This window comes from Macrobrachium nipponense, chromosome 20 (genome assembly GCF_015104395.2).
Source record: "Macrobrachium nipponense isolate FS-2020 chromosome 20, ASM1510439v2, whole genome shotgun sequence".
NCBI lineage: Eukaryota > Metazoa > Arthropoda > Malacostraca > Decapoda > Palaemonidae > Macrobrachium > Macrobrachium nipponense.
Genome location: NC_061089.1, coordinates 51,631,370 through 51,653,187, shown reverse-complemented (window position 1 = coordinate 51,653,187; position 21,818 = coordinate 51,631,370). Strand labels below are relative to the sequence as shown.

The 21,818-nt window shown below is 37.7% G+C and overlaps 2 protein-coding genes across 2 annotated transcripts; both read left to right on the top strand.

The window, feature by feature from the left end:
• Positions 1 to 3,575: 3,575 nt before the first annotated feature.
• On the top strand, positions 3,576 to 15,023 carry LOC135220233 (uncharacterized). Its single transcript, XM_064257505.1, has 17 exons — positions 3,576 to 3,766; positions 6,830 to 6,985; positions 7,176 to 7,289; positions 8,059 to 8,244; positions 8,744 to 8,867; positions 9,101 to 9,184; positions 9,494 to 9,541; positions 9,695 to 9,742; positions 10,226 to 10,341; positions 10,563 to 10,679; positions 10,785 to 10,877; positions 11,587 to 11,695; positions 11,946 to 12,109; positions 12,474 to 12,650; positions 13,323 to 13,380; positions 13,848 to 14,334; positions 14,420 to 15,023. Exons 1-17 carry the CDS (start codon positions 3,749 to 3,751, stop codon positions 15,021 to 15,023), a joined length of 2,703 nt encoding a protein of 900 aa, XP_064113575.1. The 5' UTR covers positions 3,576 to 3,748.
• Positions 15,024 to 15,027: 4 nt separating this feature from the next.
• On the top strand, positions 15,028 to 17,729 carry LOC135220220 (prisilkin-39-like). The gene is made up of 3 exons (XM_064257496.1): positions 15,028 to 15,980; positions 16,067 to 16,789; positions 17,579 to 17,729. The coding sequence occupies exons 1-3, from the start codon at positions 15,028 to 15,030 to the stop codon at positions 17,727 to 17,729; spliced, it is 1,827 nt and encodes a 608-aa protein (XP_064113566.1).
• Positions 17,730 to 21,818: the final 4,089 nt, after the last annotated feature.

Here is a 21,818-nt window from a genome sequence, read left to right as displayed (position 1 = left end):
TAGTATGTATGTATGTATGTATGTATGTATGCATGCATGTATGTATAACTGAATCATGAAAATTTGGAACGTGATGAATATATATATATATATATATATATATATATATATATATATATATATATATATATATATATATATATATATATATATATATTGTGTGTGTGTGTTCGTGTTGTGTATGTCCTATGTATGCATGCAGGTATGTATGCATGCGTTATCATACAGGTATGCCCATTTATGTAGAGAGATACAAAGACACACTGTGTATGTATGATGTGTGGGAGTACCAGAAATCGCGTCTTCACAAAGAGCAGGGAAGCTCAGCCAAAACCCTCCTCGGGCTCCAGAAAGAGTGAGTGAAGTCTCGAATGAAAAGCAAACGTGACGGGGAGAGGGTAAAGGGAAAGTGATGGACAGTAAGTTTAGGTCGGGAGCAATGAATAGGAAAAGCAAACAAGGGGAAGCGAGAGAAAAGGAAGAGGAGCAACTTGGTGAAAGAGGAGGCGCGGAGAAAGGGCGAAGAAAAGGGTGAGGTGATGGATACATACATAAACAGTCATGCAGGGATAGCTGTAACTTTTAGGCAGTGTTTCTGCTTTATTCCGCTGAACTGGAAGGAAAATAATCCTCAGGGTTGTGAAAGGGAAAGAGCAGAAGGGTGATGGATGCAGACATAAACAGTGATGGAGGGGGGCTTTTGGTTATGTGTATCATTTTTTTTTTTTTTTTTACTTATTATTTATTTATTTTTTGTAGTTTCTTGTTCGTATTGCATTCCAGTCAATCAATGATGTGAAAACGTCGTTTTGTTTAGAAGTTTATTTTTTGGGTTATGATTTTGTATTTCTGCCTCCTGTGAATATGCATTAATCTTTGCTGTCAGTAAACTGCAGACTCACCCTTATAGTGTGCTCTTAAGAGCAAGAGCCAGTACTCCCAAAAGGCCAGTTTAATCTAACAACAGTAAGATTTAGTTTGAAAAAATAATTAGAATACAAAGAACTTACAATTGTTTCCTTGTATGAACTAAGGAACTTGGCGTTTTACTGTCTAAATCTAGACATTATCACACTCCAAACCTTCCTGAACCAGAACTAAGAAAAATAAACTTCGACTGAAAAAAAAAAAAAGTTTTCATTCACTACCGCATGCTGATAAAGCAAAATTCTCTCTTATCTAATACAGTTCGGAATAGCAGCAGGGCTTTCGAAACCATTTTAGAAATAGTTTATTGGGCGAATTTGGTCATCCTGTGGTCTATCCTTGAAAAGATGATGCCCGCTGACTAACGAAATACCCACGTGTGGTTACTTACCCTGAAACAGGTGTCTTACCCAAGAGGAGTATACTTACCAAAAGGCTTTTTCTCTGTCAGTGTTCACTGTGATTGATAATCCACTGAAGAATACCTAGATTACTTTCGTATAGATAATAACTTAATATCTCTTACCAGCGGGGAGATTTCTAAATTGCAAGATTATATACCCATGAAGAGATTACTTACAGAATTAACGAGACAAATTTGACCATTCAGAAATTTATTCACTCAGTGAAGGTTACCTGATCACAAACTTGCATACCAATAGATGATCACTTAACTACTAGATTACTCACTTACAAGGAGATTGCTTAATTCCAATGTTACATACCCACAGAAAAAAAATACCACTTAACTAACCAGATTACTTGGAGTGTGGATAATCCGTGAGGGGATTATTACCAAAGAGAAGAATCATTTAAAGGTGCAAACCTACAATAGTATACTACCATGAGATCAACACGAAGGAAAATTACATATTATTAGTATTATTATTATTATTCAGACGATGAACCCTATTCTTATAGAACAAGCCACAGGAACCATTGACTTTCAGTTCAAACTTCCAAAGAATATGGTGTTCATTAGGAAGAAGTCCAAAGAATATGGTGTTCATTAGGAAGAAGTCCAAAGAATATGGTGTTCATTTGGAAGAAGTCCAAAAATTTTGTGTTCATTAGGAAGAAGTAAGAGTAGGTAGTGGGAAATACAGAAAGGTGAGGTCTAGCTTATGATAAAAGAAAAAAGATAAATGAATAAATCGATAAATAGATAAAAATATATTAAAATGCAAGGAGAATAGTTTGAGGGTAATAATGCATTGCATCTTCGCTTCAACTTTTGAGGAGATTACTCCCCAGTAAAACTACCTCGTCCCAAGCGCAACCTCCTCCCCTAGAGAGATTCCATGAGATTCCGTCGACCGAAAACTCATGACCGCATCGACGCCATCGCTTCCAGAGACGAACGAACGAAAGGAAGGACCTTGTGCTGACTATCCGGAAAATCGAGCGGCGGTGTTTACTTGCGGAAGGGGCGAAGCCATTTGTCATTGAGAGATTGCGCAGCGCTTTTATTGGCTGGTACCGGAAAGCCATTAGAGGCGCACAATTAATTATCCAAGCGTTTCTGTTTATGGGCATCTGGCTTGTTTTTAATTAGATTTTTGATTAATGGGGGCGTTGCGTTGCGAGGTATGATTCGAAGTATTTGTGATGTATTTTCGGCCGGAGTGCGGATGGGTGGTGGTGTATATATATATATATATATATATATATATATATATATATATATATATATATATATATATATATATATATATATATAGATATATATATATAGATATATATATATATATATATATATATGTATATATATATAATATAATATTTATATGTATGTATGTATAACTAAATCACGAAAATTTGTAACATGACGAATATATAAAAGCAAAAGCCACTAAGAGAAGTGAAATGAAGGAGTACTGCGAAGTCTTTGGATTTAATGTCTGCTAAGTAAAGGATAATGAGTCAAAAGGCCTCGCATATATATATATATATATATATATATATATATATATATATATATATATATATATATATATATATATATATATATATTCTATATGTGTGTACGCGTGTGATGTGTATATATATATACGTGTATATATATATATATATATATATATATATATATATATATATATATATATATATGTATGTATAGTATATATATATATATATATATATATATATATAATATATACACATGTTTATATGTATGTATGTATGTATTTTATGTGTGTATCGCATACTGTACAAATCAAAAAAGCTAAAGAATTCCAGTCTAAGGATTAAAGGAAAATATGGGAAGAAATTACTTTACACTTCGAAAGCCACAGAATATTGTGTGCAATAAGAGCGAAAGTCGTCGTCATACACAGATTAAAACAACCTTAACTGTTTCCTAACTTGGAAAGCGGCTGTAATGAAGGAACACCTATAAACATCTTTTACAAAATTAAGTATCGCTTGAAAATTTACCTATTTATATATTTATTTTGTTTATTTCAGTCTCTAACGAATAACATGAACTTCTCGGTATTGATAAGTTAAAAAAAAAAAAAAATTTACTAACTTCAGGGAAGAACTACTTCCTATCAACTACGCACTCAGCGTTAACAGATAGTTAACTATCGTAGTCGCTTCTGCCGTTTGATAGTTCGTCTTCCAGTCCTCTTGGAAATCGCCAGGACTCTTTCGCAAGCAGTTGCGGTTAACATTCTCCGCACTCGGACATCTTGGCGTCTTGGGAGCACAGCACACACTCCCGTTGACATAAGAAAAAACACAAACGAGATCTGAGATCTGGATTCGTGCTCTTGTTGCATGGACGGCGCCATCTGATTCTCTCCGGGCGTTTTCCGAAATGGGCTTCAACATGAAGGTGAGAAGGAGTGTTGTGTTACGTTTCAGAGGGCATGGGAGTGATGGGATCCGATAGTTCCTGCAAGTGTTGGGATATCTTCGCGTGCTTTTTTTATTGGGGGGTAGGGGCGGTGTTTTAAGGGGCGTGTTTTTTGAAGTGTGATTCCTTGTTTCCACTGGGCCACACTCGTAAATCTTGATATTGCTGTACACCGAAATCTACCGAAATAAACTGATGGATGGCCGGAGACGTTTGAGTAAAAATTTAGAAAAATAACGTATATTTTGAACACTACATATTGCAGGATTGACTATAAAGTCTTTTGGAGTTAATGCAGGTTCCTAGAGGAATGAAAAATGAACCTTTTTTTATGTTGTGGTTAACTTTGGATGATTTGGTATACGTTCGTAGTCTTTTTCAATATACTTTTATTTCATAAGGCGAAAACCCAGAACAATAATATTGCTCGCCGTGGTGTTTTGTCAAAATTGGTAATATTATGAATTTAAGGAAAATGTTGACAGTGAAAGCCTTTTGCTGATTGCGTAGGCTGCAGCATTGCTTTGCTCTTTGGATATTTTTGATCAACATTGGCCAATTATCGTCGGTTTCGAGTAGCAAGTTTCCCGGCTCTGCCACTCTTCATTATCACCTTCAAAACTACATAGAATGATTTTAAGGTATTTTTCCACAATAGTACTTGGCCATAAGGTTAGTTCCTTAAGTTGGCTACGCTTATTAGGTTAATTGGCTCTAAATTTGCCACAGGAATTTGGTGGCCCTGCCTATCTCTAACTTAGTGGCTAACAGAGTGGCTACACTTAAGTTAGGCTAGGTAGCTATAAAAGTACAAGGCGTGACATGGTCTAGGCTAGGCGCTTAGTGTAGTTGTTAGGTAAATCTTAAGTATCTACCTAGAGCTACTCGGAGCTGAAGTACAGTTGTTGGTTAATATTTTTTTTTTTATGTCCAAGCCTATTATCTCTTGCAGTGTTAGCAAACAAGCATCCGTATAGTTATGCTTATTGTGAAAAGCAACATAATTTATACTCCGAAGTTATCCTCAACTGGTAACTGCCCGCTAAAGGCGTTATGCACAGTAACAGTCCTAAAGTAGTTCAACTTGCAAAACGTGAGCAAAACTATTTAATATACCTACTGTGCATTTCAGGGCCGTGTCTTAATTGGTTTTCGTCAATAAAATCTTACCAAAGCATCGGATATGGATCGTATTTTGGAAATAACTATTTGAAGCCACGGCCTAATTGGCAAAAATATTCACTGATGTCGAATGTTGATAATTAAGACACTTATCGGAGTAAATCAAAAATTTAAAGGGAAACTTAGCTAAATTTAGTAAGCACCCAGAGGGAGGCTACTTGTGACGTTAAGCATGACATCAGGCTTAATAGCAGTGTTCACAGTAGTGTGACTATGATGTGGAAACAAATATGTGACCTTCTTGTTGAGAATTGAGAATTGCGATATTACGGTTTCCATTGGTGATACCACGGGTAATTAATAAGAATTTGGTATACTGTATAAATTTTACGGTGACTATAGGAATACATAGCAATTATAACCCAATTTCTATTTACATTTTCTTGATCAGTTATGCAGAACTTTTGGAACTGCTGATGTACAATCATATTATAGTGAAACTACGATAGTTTTAGAGGTATATGGTAAGATATTTTGGCCCGATATACCTGGTAAACTCACATAATAGTAAACAGGGCAAAGCCAGGTTATACGTGACTGCTGTTTCACCTATGGTAAGCTTAGCAAATTGTCCTCGTGGCGGCTACGCTTCTTTCGTTTTGCGTGTTTTTGCAGTAACTTCAAATTCATAATAAAATAGATAAAACCTGGAATACATAGGCTCATGATAACCACTCAACCCTACAACAACATTAGTGTCATTTTCAAGCACAGAATAATAAATGGAGAGTTGTGTGATATACTAAGTACTTTAGATTTATTATGGGACTGATCATGCATTAAGGAAGTTCAGGTTAGAACATATGCTTTATGTTGCATTCATTTAGCAGGACTAAGCAGGTAGACGTGAACCGGAACTTTTGAGACAATATGAATCAACAAACTCCAGGGTAATTGTTTTTCAGTGTGTGTGTAAGACTTGGTGCATATTTAAAGTTAAAGGAAATGGGAATCGCGTCAAGGAACTGTATTACAGAACAACTATTATGCCCTTTCCTTTATTGCACTTAAAACACATGATTCATCGGAAAGATGAGAGAGAGACTAGGGTAGGTGTTTTGTGTGTGTGAAACAAAACAAGAATCCCATATACTAATACTACCAACATCTGGGTCTTCATTCCTAAAGTATGTGGTCGGGGTGTCTAGCAAAGTGCGTCACACTACAGTAGAAATGAGTGGGAGGGCCTTCAGTAATGACGTTTCACTAACCTCCCTCTGGGTGCTTACTAAATTTAGCTAAGTGTCCCTTGAAATTTCTGTGATTTACTCCGATAAGGGCCTTAATTATCAACATTAGACATCGGTGCATAGGTTTGCCAATTAGGCCGTGGCTTCAAATAGTTATATCCAAAATATGATCCATATCTGATGCTTTAGAAAAATTTTATCAACGAAAAACTATTAGACACGGCCCTGAAATGCACAGTAGTAATGGTAGCGGATGGATGCAATGCTACTACTACCACCACACCAGAGAGGTTAAATTTTGGATATGCTATTTGTGCCGTCATGCACTCTACAGCCATAAGATTGTTTATTGCTTAATTTAAATTAAAACCAGAAACCTGTCAATAGCACGAAAAGCGGAGGTGGAATTCGGAATTTCATTGTAAACAGAACAAAACCAAAAGCCCTGTTACTTTCCATTAATTTTGAGAGAATGCTGCTCTTCTGCATGTGGTCTCCATTAATTTTGCATACTGAAACAGTTCTGCATTTTCATGCTTGATCATGATGTATTTGTAAGACATGGGCAGTGAAGTTGATAGGACAAAATCTGTTTAATTATATAATTATATTTAACTTTATTTGATGAAGAATACCAAAACTGTTCACTTTTTTCACTTTCCACTCGCAGATTGTAATGATTTGGGTGATTTTTGGGTACTTCAACTCCACCAAAGCCTTAAGGTATGCGTGCCCTTCGAACGCATGGTGTGTCCCAGGTGAAAACTGCAATGATGGCTCGGTGGTACATGCTTATAATGCGACAGATTCAAGACGGATAGTGGAGGTAATATTTTGTCATGATTTTCGTCCATTACTTTGTTAGGTGTCTTAAAAGTTGTCTACAGCTTTTGATACTTTGTTTTTCATAAAGAAATCTTGCATTTTTAATATTTCGCCATTAATTTACGTTGAATTTAACCTAGTTAACTTAGAATTTTCCATGTGTGATCCTAAGTAAAACATTGAAATTCCAGTATGTGTGTGGTGTAATCAGTACAGAGGATTACGTGTGTTGTGCAGAGACGGGACTTCATAACATCTCGACAGATTACACTCCTTCCAGGACGAACTGGTTTTATCCAAAAGAAGTATGTACCAGTGCCTTTTTTAAACGTTTGAGTTTGGAGTTATAACAGAACAGTATGGCATTGGATGTCAATTCTTAATATTACTTTAGCATTGTTATGAAGTTAATTCTTATTACCTTAGCATTATTATGGATTTGAGCTCAAGTGTAGGAAGGCTTTCAGCTAAACAAAATGGCTAAGAGGAGGATTAATAGCGGATAGTATTAACTATCATATACTTCAGCGTTTTCAATAAATTCTAAAACCCCTCTTCCTTGTAAATTTATTAAAGATTGTCACGAATGTGAAGCTCTAAACGTAAGGAGTTATTCTTTATGGTGTTCCATTTAAGGAAAATCTTATTTCCAGCCGTAGTTTCGTTACTTTGGAAAAATTTAATTTTAATTTGTGATCTCTTTAGAAGTATCCTCGTGAACATTCAAGAGAAATGAGCTTTGATGTTACTGATACAATTGCAATAATGCAATAATGTCGTCAAATTACTGTGCCCGATAAAATTGCATGCATACAGTCTCATTTGATGAATTGTGGTATAAGCTTAAAAGATAATTCAAGATGTGTTCACTCAGGAATTGTGGGTTACTTATGAAAGGAGTTCAATGCTTTAATGAAATGTTGACCTTAAGACCTGTGACGTTCAGCAATTTATTCCTCGTATATTTTACACAGGTCTTTAATAATATTAAAGTATCTAAATCTCATTAAGACTTAGCCAAAAACGGTGAATGAGTATTCTTGCAATACTCAGATATTCACTTCCTTATTGCAGAACGTAACAGTCATACGAGGGTTAGTAGTACTTCCATGGCCTGGACACGAGGCGACAGAAGTGACTGTTCCAGATCTCAAGAAGCCACCGCCCATTTGCCCAAGCTACAGTGTGTGCGTTCCTCCAGCTGTATGTCCGGCAGTATCTATACGTTACAGTGGAGCCGTCATGGGAGATATAATTAATGTAAGTTCTTATTGAAATGTTATTTGGTCTCCATCTTGGGTATGCTTTTCATTACTGTTGGCAGTGACGAATTGACCCTTGCAAAGTTTTTCTTAAGAGTAAAATTAGGTTTGCAACTGGCGTATTAAACCTCTATTCTGATAAGTCATGCTGCTGGGCTGCTGTAGTTTTTCGAACTTGCTTAGGACAGAAATGAGAAGGGCTAAGCTTAGTTGCGTAGGTAAAGCATTTTATTTATTTTATAATGATCCGTAAGAGAGTCCCTCAAGTTGACAGGTAACAGTGTACATGTTTAGGAACCATTTGTAGCGTTTGATGCTTAGGTTATAATTTGTTTCATCCCAGATTACCATTTCAGATTAATGAACATTCACTAATATTGAAAACTATTTTTAAGGAATAATGGCTTTTAATGAAACGGGTGTGTGAACTTCAAAGCATTGTAACTTTACGGTACTCTTCGTTTAACCTCCTGATTTGATAGCAGATTGTTTTTCAGTTTCAGTATCAGTGTGGACACACCTGGGATACAGTTTCATGGACATGTTGTTCAGTTCACATATTCATCAATTCCATATATGAAGCCCTGAACACTGCTCCTGTTGTGGCACCCCGGTTCGCGCGTGAGTGGTATTTTTTTTTTTTTTTTTTTTCAGGAAAGTGAAGCTCCCACACCCTTTGTGGGAGCTTCACTATATATTAGAATTATTAGAATCATTATAATTATTAGAAACTAACATACTAGAATTTTATGATTTAATTTAAATGTGTTGGCTTCTTAAAATATCTAAGGCTAAGTACATTCTATTTGCATTTGATGTTCATTACCTTTCGCCCTAATAAATTTTCCTTATAGATGGCAGTATAAACGCAGAAGTGATAAAACACAGCCCTAAAATATATGATTACAGCAAAACCTTCAGCTCTCTTTCTGGTCCACGTAAGTTTAATATTAAACTTCTTTGTATGCCATTTGTGAGTGATATCTATAGAATGCTTTTCAATTGCTAATTCACAATTTTGTTCATGGTCCCTGTCCTTACAGTCTTAAAATTAAGAGTATTGTTCTTTGTCTCTGCTCTAGCAGTCCTAAATTGAATCAAAAAAGTAATTTGGTCCTTGTCCCTATTCTAACGATCCTAAAGTGAATCAAAAGAGTTTGTTTTTGGTCTTCATTCTAACAATATAAGTAGAATAAAAAAAGTGATTTTCTTGGTCTATTCTAACATTCATAACTTTCTTTACAAAGGTCTTTCCGCCTATTCACAAACCCGGAAGCGACGAGAAATTTCTGCAAGTGAGTAGTTACTAGTCTAGTTTTATTTGGCTCTTTAGTTCAAATATTTTTTATTTCTTAGAGCTTATCAAAACAGTTGAAGTATTTTCTTGAGTCTGCATCAGTTAACCTACATAATAGCATAGATTCTAACTTTGCTCATAACTTTTCCAGGTGACTTGACAGACGACGCAGAATTGGAAAACGGGATTGAAGTTAACGGTACGTAATTTTTAATAGTTTATCCTATGTAGAAAGATTGGGTGGTCAAGCTTAAGTGAACGACTTCGATACTGATATTAGATAATGCAGCCCCTGGTTTATAGCTGTTTCAGTGAAGGGTAACTGAAGTACTGAAATGTGGCAGTTATCTCCGTATATCATATCCGTAGTACTGAAACAATATTTGAAATAAGAGTAAGATTAAATTGGGCACACTCCTAAAGTAATAAACTAAAAAATATTTTAAGATATGCTATGAGATTATGGGCAAGTTTAATTTAAATTCGTTGCTGTACCAACTAAAATATAACTGTTGGTGGAAATGTCATTTTAAAACTAAAAATGCTGTGGCTGGAAATTGAAGGTTTTTTGATAACTGGAAATTCAGGTTTCACGTGTTTTGAAGTGAAAATGGCAGGAATGGTTTTCTACGAAGTAATGTTGCCCAGTTTTTGTTTTTATTTATTTATTTTTTTATTCCAGACACTATTATAGTAGTATCTGCCGCAATACCATTTGAGTTGGCTCCTGACAATAGCACCGAATTCAGTGGTCGTTCAGCAGAAGGCTCGCCATCTCAGTCTATCCCAAGATCGGGAGTACGTTATTTTTAAATTTACTAAATTTTTTCTTATTAAATTGTCAGTGAAGTTTTCTTAGGCTGGAATTTCATGGTTTTATAATAATTGGATTTATTAATAGATTGCAAGCCTGTCTATAATTGCAACCCAAAATTTGGATCTGTTTTAGGATCTTCAATATTTGGAGGTTTAAGGTAATCTGGATGTTTTCTCGTTACTCAAAGCTCTTATTCCGATAGGTTCCTTCATCATGCGGGAAACCAATTGGTCAAGGAATAGCTGCTCATCAGTCCACGCCGTACAACGCAGATCTCGCCAATGCCGGTTTAACCAGGGAAGGGCAATACCCGTGGCACGTAAGTAAAAATCTTTAATGTATTCAAGATTGAATTAGAATACTCAGTGAAAATAAACCGAATGGATAGTCTAAATTCAGGAATTGATTTAATAAATTTTTGCAGGTTGCAGTACTGACAGTCAACAGGGAATACTTGTGCGGCGGTACAATTGTTGCGGATAGACATGTTATAACTGTGGCCCATTGCGTCGATGCGGTGAGTTGAAATGGAATAGTGTAGCATATGATTACGGTTTTTATTCCCGTTTTCTCTTAGTATATTGGCGTGAGAGAACGCTACTCGTAAAATGATTGTTACAGGGTAAACTACTGTTTTAAACTAAGTTCCGTACACCTTTTGTTAGTTTTCAGATTATACTATAGAGCCTTGTGTAAAGTGTTAGTCATTCAAATTGACCTTGAATCCTGTAAGCAAGGTCAACATCATTGCTCAGTGATAGCGAATAACTGTTTGCAGGAGACTGATTTTTTTTTTTACAGCTTTCTTCATGGGGATTACGTCAGCTTCGACTTTTTGTTGAAGTAATTTTATTTGTAATGTTGGTATTGCTCTTAATTGAGTTCAAGATAACATTGATATCTCTCTCTCTCTTCTCTCTCTCTCTCTCTCTCCTCTTCTCTCTCTCCTCTCTCTCCTCTTCTCTCTCTCTCTCTCTCTCTCTCTCTCTCTCTCTCTCTCTCTCTCTCTCTCTCTCTTTCTTTCGGTATTTTGTATTGGTTTATTTTTTCTAAGAACTCAAGAAAATTTGTGTACAGAAGTAGAATAGCAAACATTCTCGTGAGAAAGGTAATTGAAATTAATTAAAACATTATTGGCGCGGACTCTATTGTTTGTTAGTATTTCATCAGTGTCGTAATACGTGATTACTCCCTCTTGAATACATTTTATTTTTTTCATACTCTAGTACACTGCGCAGGCGTTAAGGGTAAGAGTTGGAGATTACGACCTCACGAGCAACACTGAGAGTCAGCCGTCTTACGATGTGGAACTCTCGAGTATTGTTTTCCATCCCAGTAAGTCTACTAGAGGAGTTTTGTCTAAGGCACACACCACTGAGAATTTGAGTAAAACTTAACTTGGTTTAAATATTCAACGAACGCACACAATAGCTAACTTAGCTCAAGAAGATTTGAGTTACAAGTTTTATTGGCCACAATCTAAAATCTACAAGGGGTCCAAGGAACAACCTTGAAATTTCAAGTGCACATAGTCCTTGGGCACAAGGTTTTCTAAGTCTTACCGATGACTCCTCTTCCTCTGCAGATTACACCAAACCCACCCTTAAGTCCGACCTCGCTGTCTTGGTTTTGAAATTTTCAGTCCTGTCGCTTCCGAATGTTGCCAGAGTATGCTTCCCAGGAGAAGGAGCGACGTCAGATAAACAGGAATGCTATGTTCCCGGCTGGGGATCTGTCACACCAGCCAGGGTAAACCTTTTAATTTACTGTTTATTATTTTTCTCCTGTCCCTGTTAGTGCAACCGTGTATTAGAATATTCTTTTAGAATAAATTTAAACTTAAGAGTATATTATAGAAATCGCTCTGAACAATAAATAATGTTTTTGGTTTGTTACACATTCGTGTGGATTGCAAAAAAAAATTCTCTTGTTAGACTGTGCGCCAGTTGGACAGTTTCTAGGATGTTTTTTCAATGAGAAAATATTTAATCTAGTATAGTTTTGAGGACAATGTGTATTTAGGAGTTAAAAAGTAATTTTTGTCGTTATTGCTATGTTTTAACTGAATAAGCAAAACAAAATTTTCTATATTCTGAACTGCACTTTTATACAGCAAGGCTCTCCGAGAATCACAAATTTCCATCCAGTTTTAAAGGACTCCGGCCTGGTGCTCGTAGGACCTGACAGATGCGAGCAACAGCTAAGGAAAGTAAAGTCACTAGGAGTGTTCTTTAAGCTGTTACCAGGAGTTACGTGTGCCAAAGGTCTTCATCAGAGAGATTCTTGCCATGTGAGTTCTTAAGTGGAAGATAACCTGCACGTTGTCTTGCAGAAAGAAGTACAGATACAATTAAATGTTTACTGGATTGCTTCATGGATTGCTAACATAAAAAAAATTAAAATTCCTAGTTACTCTTGGTTTTAGCTTTTTAAGTGAAGTCTTTGGGAATTGGTCACAAAAAATCTGTGGGAAAACTGCTTTTAAAATTTTAGCGTATTCAGTTTGCTGTAAGTTTTTCCTTTTTGTAAATGTAAAAGTTGTTTTTAATGCCTCTTCCTTAACCTATGAAGTACCATCTGAAATTGGTAAATTAAAGCTGTATTTGTCCTATGATACCACAGCTTTCCCGTACTAAATATTCGGTACCAACCCAAGTAGTGAATGTGATGTATATAGCCTTCACAAAATCTGATAAAATGTATACTTTTCATCTTGGGGAGTTTTGGAAATCTAGTTTACCACCTTATACTTAAACTTCACCTCAGGCAGTTTATTTTTTGCTGCCCTTTTGCCAAAGAATAGCAGTACAAAAGTTGTTAATAACGCCTATTTAGTGTTTCTTGAAGCATTTTAATTTACGCTCTATTCCATATGTAGCCCATATCCCTTGAATTTTGAGGTTTTTCTTAAGAGTAGTCAGAATTGCTATGTTAACTGCAAATAAATAACTTTGTATTGCAGGGAGATGGTGGAAGTGGTTTGGTTTGCAGGACTGTTGCTGGAGAGTTCGTTTTGCAAGGCAAGTTATACAGTATACTTTATTCTTGTGGTTGTGCAATCTTAATATGTAGAATTGTGTGACCAAATTATGTTGAGCAAAATTTGCAATGAAGTATCAAGATACTCTAATTGCAATTCTGATTTTAAGTAGTTTTTTAATATATTAGAAAATGCTTATTATTGGTTGGCTAGTCCGCAGAATATTTTCTGGATTAAAAAATCTAATACTTAAAAGTAAAACCGTAATAATAAATGCTAATTGTGGCTGCTTAAAACTTGCCAAAGAAATTGGATGTAATTGTGTAAAAGGAATGTTAAATGCTGAGGCAATGGAGCGAGTTTGTTATACAAGGTAAATTTTACAAAATACTGTTATTGTAGCTATTTTTATTACCAGTGCACTCATTGCTCATCAAATTTAACAAATTTCTCAATTTTAAAGATAAAATTTCTAGTACTTCTCCAGGAAACATTATACGTTTACAGGTCTGATATCATGGAGTGCTGGATGCGACAGAGGACTTCCAACTGCTTTGGTTGATGTAGGCTTCTATGGAGATTTCATCTTGAATGTCATTAGAGGGATACCTTTCTTAGGTTCGACATCATTCAGTAATGGTACGTCATCAGATAATTCAAGATTTGGTTTTAATTTCCAAGGAGCATCAAGTCAGTCTAGTATCTATGGAAACTTTCAGCAATCCTCATTCAACAATGCGCAGTCCTCATTCAGCAGTGCTTACCAGAGCTCGTTTGGTGGTGGTCAACAAGTTAGTGGGAGTACGCAACAAAGTGGTGCATTATTTGGTCAGTATTCTAGTGGCAATGTACAGCAAACTGGGAGTTATGCTGCCAGTAGTAGTAGTTCAAGTACAGCACAAACTGAGCAGAGATATCAAGGTGCTTATGCCTCGGCCAGTCAAGGCATAAACACACAAGTAAACATAAATCAAAATGTTGATGCTAACACTTAATGGAGGGGGCAATCAAGGGGGCCCTTATGGGGAGGCACTCCCAAGGGGGCCCTACTTATGGAAGGCATCTTCAGGGGCCACTTATGGAGGCACTCAGGGGGCCACTTATGGAGGCACTCAGGGGGCCACTTATGGAGGCACTCAGGGGGCCACTTATGGAGGCACTCAGGGGGCCACTTATGGAACTGCTCAGGGGGCCACTTATGGAACTGCTCAGGGGGCCACTTATGGAACTGCTCAGGGGGCCACTTATGGAACTGCTCAGGGGACCACTTATGGAACTGCTCAGGGGGCCACTTATGGAACTGCTCAGGGGGCCACTTATGGAGGCACTCAGGGGGCCACTTATGGAGGCACTCAGGGGGCCACTTATGGAGGCACTCAGGGGGCCACTTATGGAGGCACTCAGGGGGCCACTTATGGAGGCACTCAGGGGGCCACTTATGGAGGCACTCAGGGGGCCACTTATGGAGGCACTCAGGGGGCCACTTATGGAGGCGCTCAGGGGGCCACTTATGGAGGCACTCAGGGGGCCACTTATGGAGGCAACTCAGGGGGCACTTATGGAGGCAATCAGGGGGACACTTGGAGCGACAGGGGGCCACTTATGGGAGTGCTCAGGGGACCACTTATGGGAGTGCTCAGGGGACCACTTATGGAATGCTCAAGGGACTTGCCTAGGAACTGACTCAATGGACGCCTATGGAACTGCTCAAGGGACTGCCTATGGAACTGCTCAAGGGACTGCCTATGGAAGCGCCCAAGGAGGCATTTACGGAAACACTTATGACCAAACTAAATATAGTGGACAGGACTACACAAGTCAAAGGTATGGCTATCAAGACCAGTTTGATTCAGGATACCGTAAAGGTGGTTTTAACTCTGGATATGAAAGTGGAGGAAAGTATGGTCATATAAATATTGACCAGAGTTATGGAAACTTGTACAATACTGGGAAATATGAAAGCTTTGGTGAATTTGGATCAAAAGGGAAATTTAAAGATGAGTATGACCCACAAGAGTTAGTGGATAAATATAACTACAGAAAACTTAAACATGAAGCTAATATCAAGAAAGACTATTATGATGGTTTTTCAGGTACTTATGACGGGTACCCCATTGGTGATCATAAAGGTAGGTATGATGAGCCATATTTTGATACTTTTGAAGAGTACCTTGGGAAGTATGATAAAGATGTCTACCATGGAAACCGATATAAAGGGTATAATGACTTTGGTTATGATGAAAAGCTCAACACCGATTATGATTATGGCAAGAAGCTTGATTTTGGCTATGGCGACCAGCTAGACACTGGGTATGGTTTTGGTGACAAACTCGATACCGGCTTTGGCTACAGTGACAAGCTAGGTTCTGGCTATGCTGATAAATATGGCTCTGGTACCGGTTATGGCTACGGCAACAAGCTCGACACTGACTATGGTGACACGCTCGGCACTGGCTATGGTGACACGCTCGGCACTGGCTATGGTGACAAGCTCGGCACTGGCTATGGTGACAAGCTCGGCACTGGCTATGGTGACAAGCTCGGCACTGGCTATGGTGACAAGCTCGGCACTGGCTATGGTGACAAGCTCGGTACTGGCTATGGTGACAAGCTCGGTACTGGCTATGGTGATAAGTCTCGGTACTGGCCCTATGGTGATAGCTCGGTACTGGCTATGGTGACAAGCTCGGTACTGGCTATGGTGACAAGCTCGGTACTGGCTATAGTGACAAGCTCGGTACTGACTATGGCAGCAAGTTGGACACTAGCTATGGTGACAAGCAAAGTTTGGGCTATGGTTATAACTCTGGCTATGGTGACAAGGAAGACTCCAGCTACCAGTATAGCAACAGGTACAGTGATGCGTATGGCAGTAATCGTGATTATAGATACGAGGAAAGTTATGGTGGCTATGATTCTAATTACAACAAATTCAGCAATTACAGAGATGAGTCTTATAAATTTGGCTATGAGAACAAGCATGACAATTTCGGCTTAAAGCAAGGTAGCTATGGCTCTACTTATGGAAATAAGTATGATGGTTACGAGTCTAGTGCTTTGTATGAGGACAGACACGAAGGCTATGGAGATAATTACGCTCAAACATCAAACAGTAAATGGGGAAGCTATGGAGAAAGCAGTGGGTACAGCCAAAGTTACTTGAAGTCGGACTACACCACGAATAACAAGTTTGATTATGAAAAAGAACATAATGCATGGCACAACAAGTACAAGGAATTCGAAACAAAACCTCATGAGGCTTGGCATGTGAAGTACAGCACGGGTTCAAATTCGTATGGAAATAGTAATACTGGAGGAACTACTGAAAACCTGCGACAACTTGCAAGGCAAGCTGACCAGTCTGTCTCGGATGAAAATGAGCCTGCGGACTCGAGTGGAATCTCTGACAGTTCTCCAGAACAGAGTATAGTTGGATATTTAAAGAAAAGGTATGTGAGAAATGCTACTGCGGATAGCTAAATTAAAGCAAGACTTTGTGATACTTTAAATGTGCTTTTTAATAAACATTACCAGTTTCTAGTATATTTTTTTCATAAATATTTAGACATTCTGCAAATCAGAAATGGGAGAATTAATGGAAGTGAAAATCTTAATTTTATGGAAATAAGATTAGAATGTTTTTTAGCAGAAAATAATGTTGACATTAGTTTGTACCTTTCGAAAGGCTTGATGTAAGATTAATTTATTCAACGCTCCTTGAATTACTATGAGTACCATTCTAATGGCTTGTAAAGCATGGCTTTATGATGATGGAATTGAAGTGCATACAAGTATAGATTCCAGTACATTGCTGTTTATTTACTGCAAGCATTATAATTTAAGAACCAAGAATGAAATCACTGAATTTGACTACTGGTCCTAATGTTTAATTGAAAGTGACATAATGGATCTTTTAATTAAGTAGGAAAGATAGCTTGATAAGCAAAATGTATAAACGTGAAAATCATATAAAATGGCATAATGGATCACCTTTTAAGTAGGCAAGATAGCTAGATAAGCAAAATTTATATATTTAACGTGAAAATCAAACTTATGTTGACTCTGATGGGTCAAGAACAATAGAGAAGAAGAGTTTTCGATGTTTTACCCTTTTAACTTAAATCTCGGCCGCAGGTGTCTGATTTGAAGGTCAAGCCAAGGGTAAATTTGGTAATGCAACATGTCTGAATAAGTAGTCTCGTATAGTGGTATGTCGTATTCTTCATCTTCATTGCCAGAACTCTCGGCTACACAAATGGCATGATTATGAAATTGAGCTTGTCCTATTACCTTCTGATCTGGAGGTATCTTGTCAAAAGGGTTTGTGGGTTATTTAATAAACCTCTAAGTTTAGTTCCCCCAGCCAACGCCGAATGGTTCTGCATTTAAGTCTGTGGTGGAAATTTTCGATAGCCTCTGGAGCTGAAAGTATGGGGCAATAACTGGTCAGATAAGAAAATTTGGTAGAAATTATTGATAGCCTCTGGAACTAAAAGTATAGGGCAATAATTGGGCAGATTAGCAAATTAATTAACATTTCTAATTTTCATCATGAAAATTATTTTTAAGTAGCCAGACTAGAAGGGATCACTTAGTGGTGACAAATAAGAAAAATTAGATTTTGTAGAGTTAATGAAATAATTATCTAAACTCCTGCTCTAGATACGAATGTATCTGGTGTTAAACCTGTTCTATCGTGGGTTCGGACAACAAGAGACCAATTATTGGTATACACGACGTCGTGCACGTAAAGGAAAACCATTATGAAGGAAGGTGGGTGGTGAACGTTGGCGTTTGTAGGCGGACTGGTTGACACTAGTTCATGGGTGGTGGGCGGGGGGAAGGGGGCGGGAGAGAGAGAGAAACATAGACAGTAAAGGAACTGGTCGAGGCTTCCTCATCCTCTTCACCCCTCTCTCTCTCTCACCTCCACCTACTCCCATTCCTTATCTCGCCTCCTCACTTCCTCTTACTCAAGAATCAGGAGGCTTTATACTCCTCCTCAGCCAAAACAACCCTTAACCCAACTCTCTCCCCTCCCTCCCTTCTTTCCACCAATCCCCTCTCCCCCGAATCTTCATCGATATGGGTTACACCTGTGAAAAGAAATACAGTAATTGAGGGGCTAACGACTGATTTATTGATACTGGATACAATCCAAAGAAATTTCGCTTGGAAAATGACTGCGTTGCAACGAATTGTTTGGTTTATATCTACGAAAAGCTATATAGTCAAATGTAGATTGGAAAGGTAACAAGGCGATGAACCTTTCATCAAACCGTATTTTTTATTCCTTAATTTATACCTTTTAAGTGCAAGGAAGATTAATCCTTTAATGGAATACTAGGACATAAAGCAGTGGTTTATTTGTGAATGCCATATTAACTCTAGAAAATTTTTTATTTTATTATACAACTTGTTCCCCATTGACAGTGCACTGAATTTCAACAGATATCTGCGCTTCCTCTGATGTTCATATGTTAACATGAATTTGCAGATTTTAATGCTAATTAGTTAATCCCGCAAACAACTAGTTAACGTTTTGTCTGCGACTCGGGTTGTTTTTTGTTTTTTATGTTGCTAGACATTCACTTGCTTATTGCCTTCTCTTATGATCACAGACTTGTTTTAACCTCTGGACCCCCGTCCTTAAAAGGGGCTCATGTCTAAACTAATATGAATATTCTGCGCCGGACAGCAGTCAGGCATAATAGAATTGTACCATATGCAAACGTGCATGCGAGGCGCTAGTATAGTTAGGACGCGCATAAATGTGTACTATAAGTGCATAGGCACGAATGCCTACACACAGCAGTGCACAACATTGTCTTTTTTCACAGGACTGCGTCCGAACAATAGTTAAGTTTTTTTTTCCACTAAATTTCACTAATACTGATTTTGTGTCTTCTGTGTTCTGCTTTAACTCACAAATGAACATCCATTTCTGGAAATAACTGCTGACAAAATTGTTTGCAATATTTCTAGCTTCCTGATAGTTAATTGTTTCGCAGAAGTGTGTCCGTATATTCGGTAATGACGAGTGCTTTTATGGCAATAATTAACGGTTTATACACTTCATGTATCCCTCTGTCACTCTTACTGTTCTGCACTTTTTCTCAGATTGCTGTACTAACTCCTTTATTCATACTGCCAGATACCAGAGTATAGGAAGGCGAAGTCAATGGGTAATGACGAACACGTTTATGGCAATAATTAACGGTTTATACACACTTAATGTATCCCTCAGTTCTCCTCGTACTATCGTGTACTTCCTTTCCTCAGATTGCTGTACTAACTGCTTTATTCACTCTGCCAGATACCAGAGTAATAGGAAGGCGAAATTATTAAGGTAACAGATTTGTTTTGTTCCAGCCATTTGGCTTTGTAATAAAAAGTTGGCTTTTATGATTATTCACTGTTCTATGAGATAATGTCTCGGATGAAGTCAGATAAATTTTTCTTTTAATTACCTGTGTTCCTGTGATAAATCCGAGTTTGACTGGAACAAGTCAGTGTTGATGTTTCTGCTCCACAAGCAGAGATGAAGGAAAATATTTTTTTTTTTTTTTTTTAGCATTGGTCAGTAGTGGATGGAATTTGTAGTAACTATTAGTAGTAGTAGTAGTAGTAGTAGTAGTAGTAGTAGTAGTAGTTACAATGCAAACACGTTTATACGGCATATTTCTTGAAAAACCATAAATAAATCTATTTCATGAGGAGCTGTTCTCCGGTGAGTGGCAAATGGCCACAAATCTTATAAATTCATTGAGGAGCTGTTGAGCAGCAATGGTTGAAATAAACTGAACGAAATTCAAGTTATGGCGTTGCACGTGCCAGTGAAAGCTAGCAGTACGTTTTTTACCTAAATAAACAAACTTCACGTGTGCCTACGAAAGGATTTAAACAAGATGGTTAGGCGTTGGTGTTCTGTGTGGGTGACACCTGCAGTCAAGTGTTGTCCCCGTAGGTGAAGTAAGCGCATTCAAGGTGAATGCAGGCAGGGGCGTTACAGCTTTTATCACGGTAATAAGCCGCTCTCGGAAAAAAAAAATTCTCGAAACTGTACTGTGACATCATCTTTTAATATATGTTTAAGAAGGAAAATGTTGAGTAGCTTGGGATGATAAATGATAGAATGAGCGAGATTTGGAACACTTGATATCATATGAGAATTTGTAATCATCATAAGCTCGCTATGATGATTACAGTGCAGCGCCTCAGTGGCTTGGTTGGTTTGGTCTTGGCCTGCCACCTCGGTGGCCGCGAGTTCAATTCTCGGGCATTCCACCGAGGGGTCAGAGATGTGTATTTCTGGTGATTGAAGTTCACTCTCGACGTGGTTCGGAAGTCGACGTAAAGCCGTTGGTCCTGATGCTGAATAACCACTGGTTCCATGCAACGTAAAAACACCATTCAAACAAATAAAATAACCCCAGTGCCATCAATGCCTCTCAACGGTGCACTAAAGGCATTACTCGGGTCTTTGTAGTGTCCTTTGACCCCGATCTGCAACTCCTTTCATTCCTTATACTGTACCTCCGTTCACATTCTCTGTCTTCGATCTTTATTTCATAGTGTAACTATGAGGTTTTTCTCCTGTTAGACCATTAAAGCCTTTTTTTATCTCCATTTCCCTTTCAGGGCTGAATGATTTTGTCCCAGTGCTTGGCTTTTGCCCTAAATTTCATATTCCAGTCCTAATATTAGTGATTATCTATGTAATCATTCCCCATAATATCGGTTTCGGTTACATTTAGTGTATTACTGTGTTTTTAGGAAACCATTACTATGTATAAATTTACTGGGATTTGGAACGAATCGCATTGACGCTTTGAGACATACGAGTAGGTGCATCGAAAATCATGCATTTGATGTTCAAGTGTGTTTACGTAGATAAATTTGATTTTTATTATATGATGTGAATAATAATACTTTCAACAACGTAGGTTTAAACTTTTGTAAACAAAGAGCGAATGGATAAGACAAAAGGATTAGATTGTTTTGGGGACTGGCGTAGATATGGACGACGGCAATATAATTTTTTTTATAAATAATAGAACGGAAGCTGAAAAAAAATGGAGAAAAAAGAATGTAAAACAAAACAGATACAAAGCGAACATTACTGAAAGGATGAAAAGGCTCTGATAGAGAATGAAATGAAAAGGATCATCTTAGATTCTGATATCAGCACAAGGTCACAGGTCACGTTGGTTCCCAAGATGGTGACGTCTGTAAAAGGAGACGGGGCGAAAACGTTGAGTCTCTTTGATACTCTTCCCTTACTTTCTTCTTTTCCTTCAAATATAGACACTGTTTATTCGTTGAGTCCCTCATAAAAGCGCATTTCCTCCCCCACCCCCTCTCTCCACAGAGACACGCACACGCGCATATACAACAGCTGTTCTGTCTGTGGCATTTCATTTAGTTCAAGTTTCCGTTTTTATTACTTTAACCTACAGGACCCATTTAAATAGCACT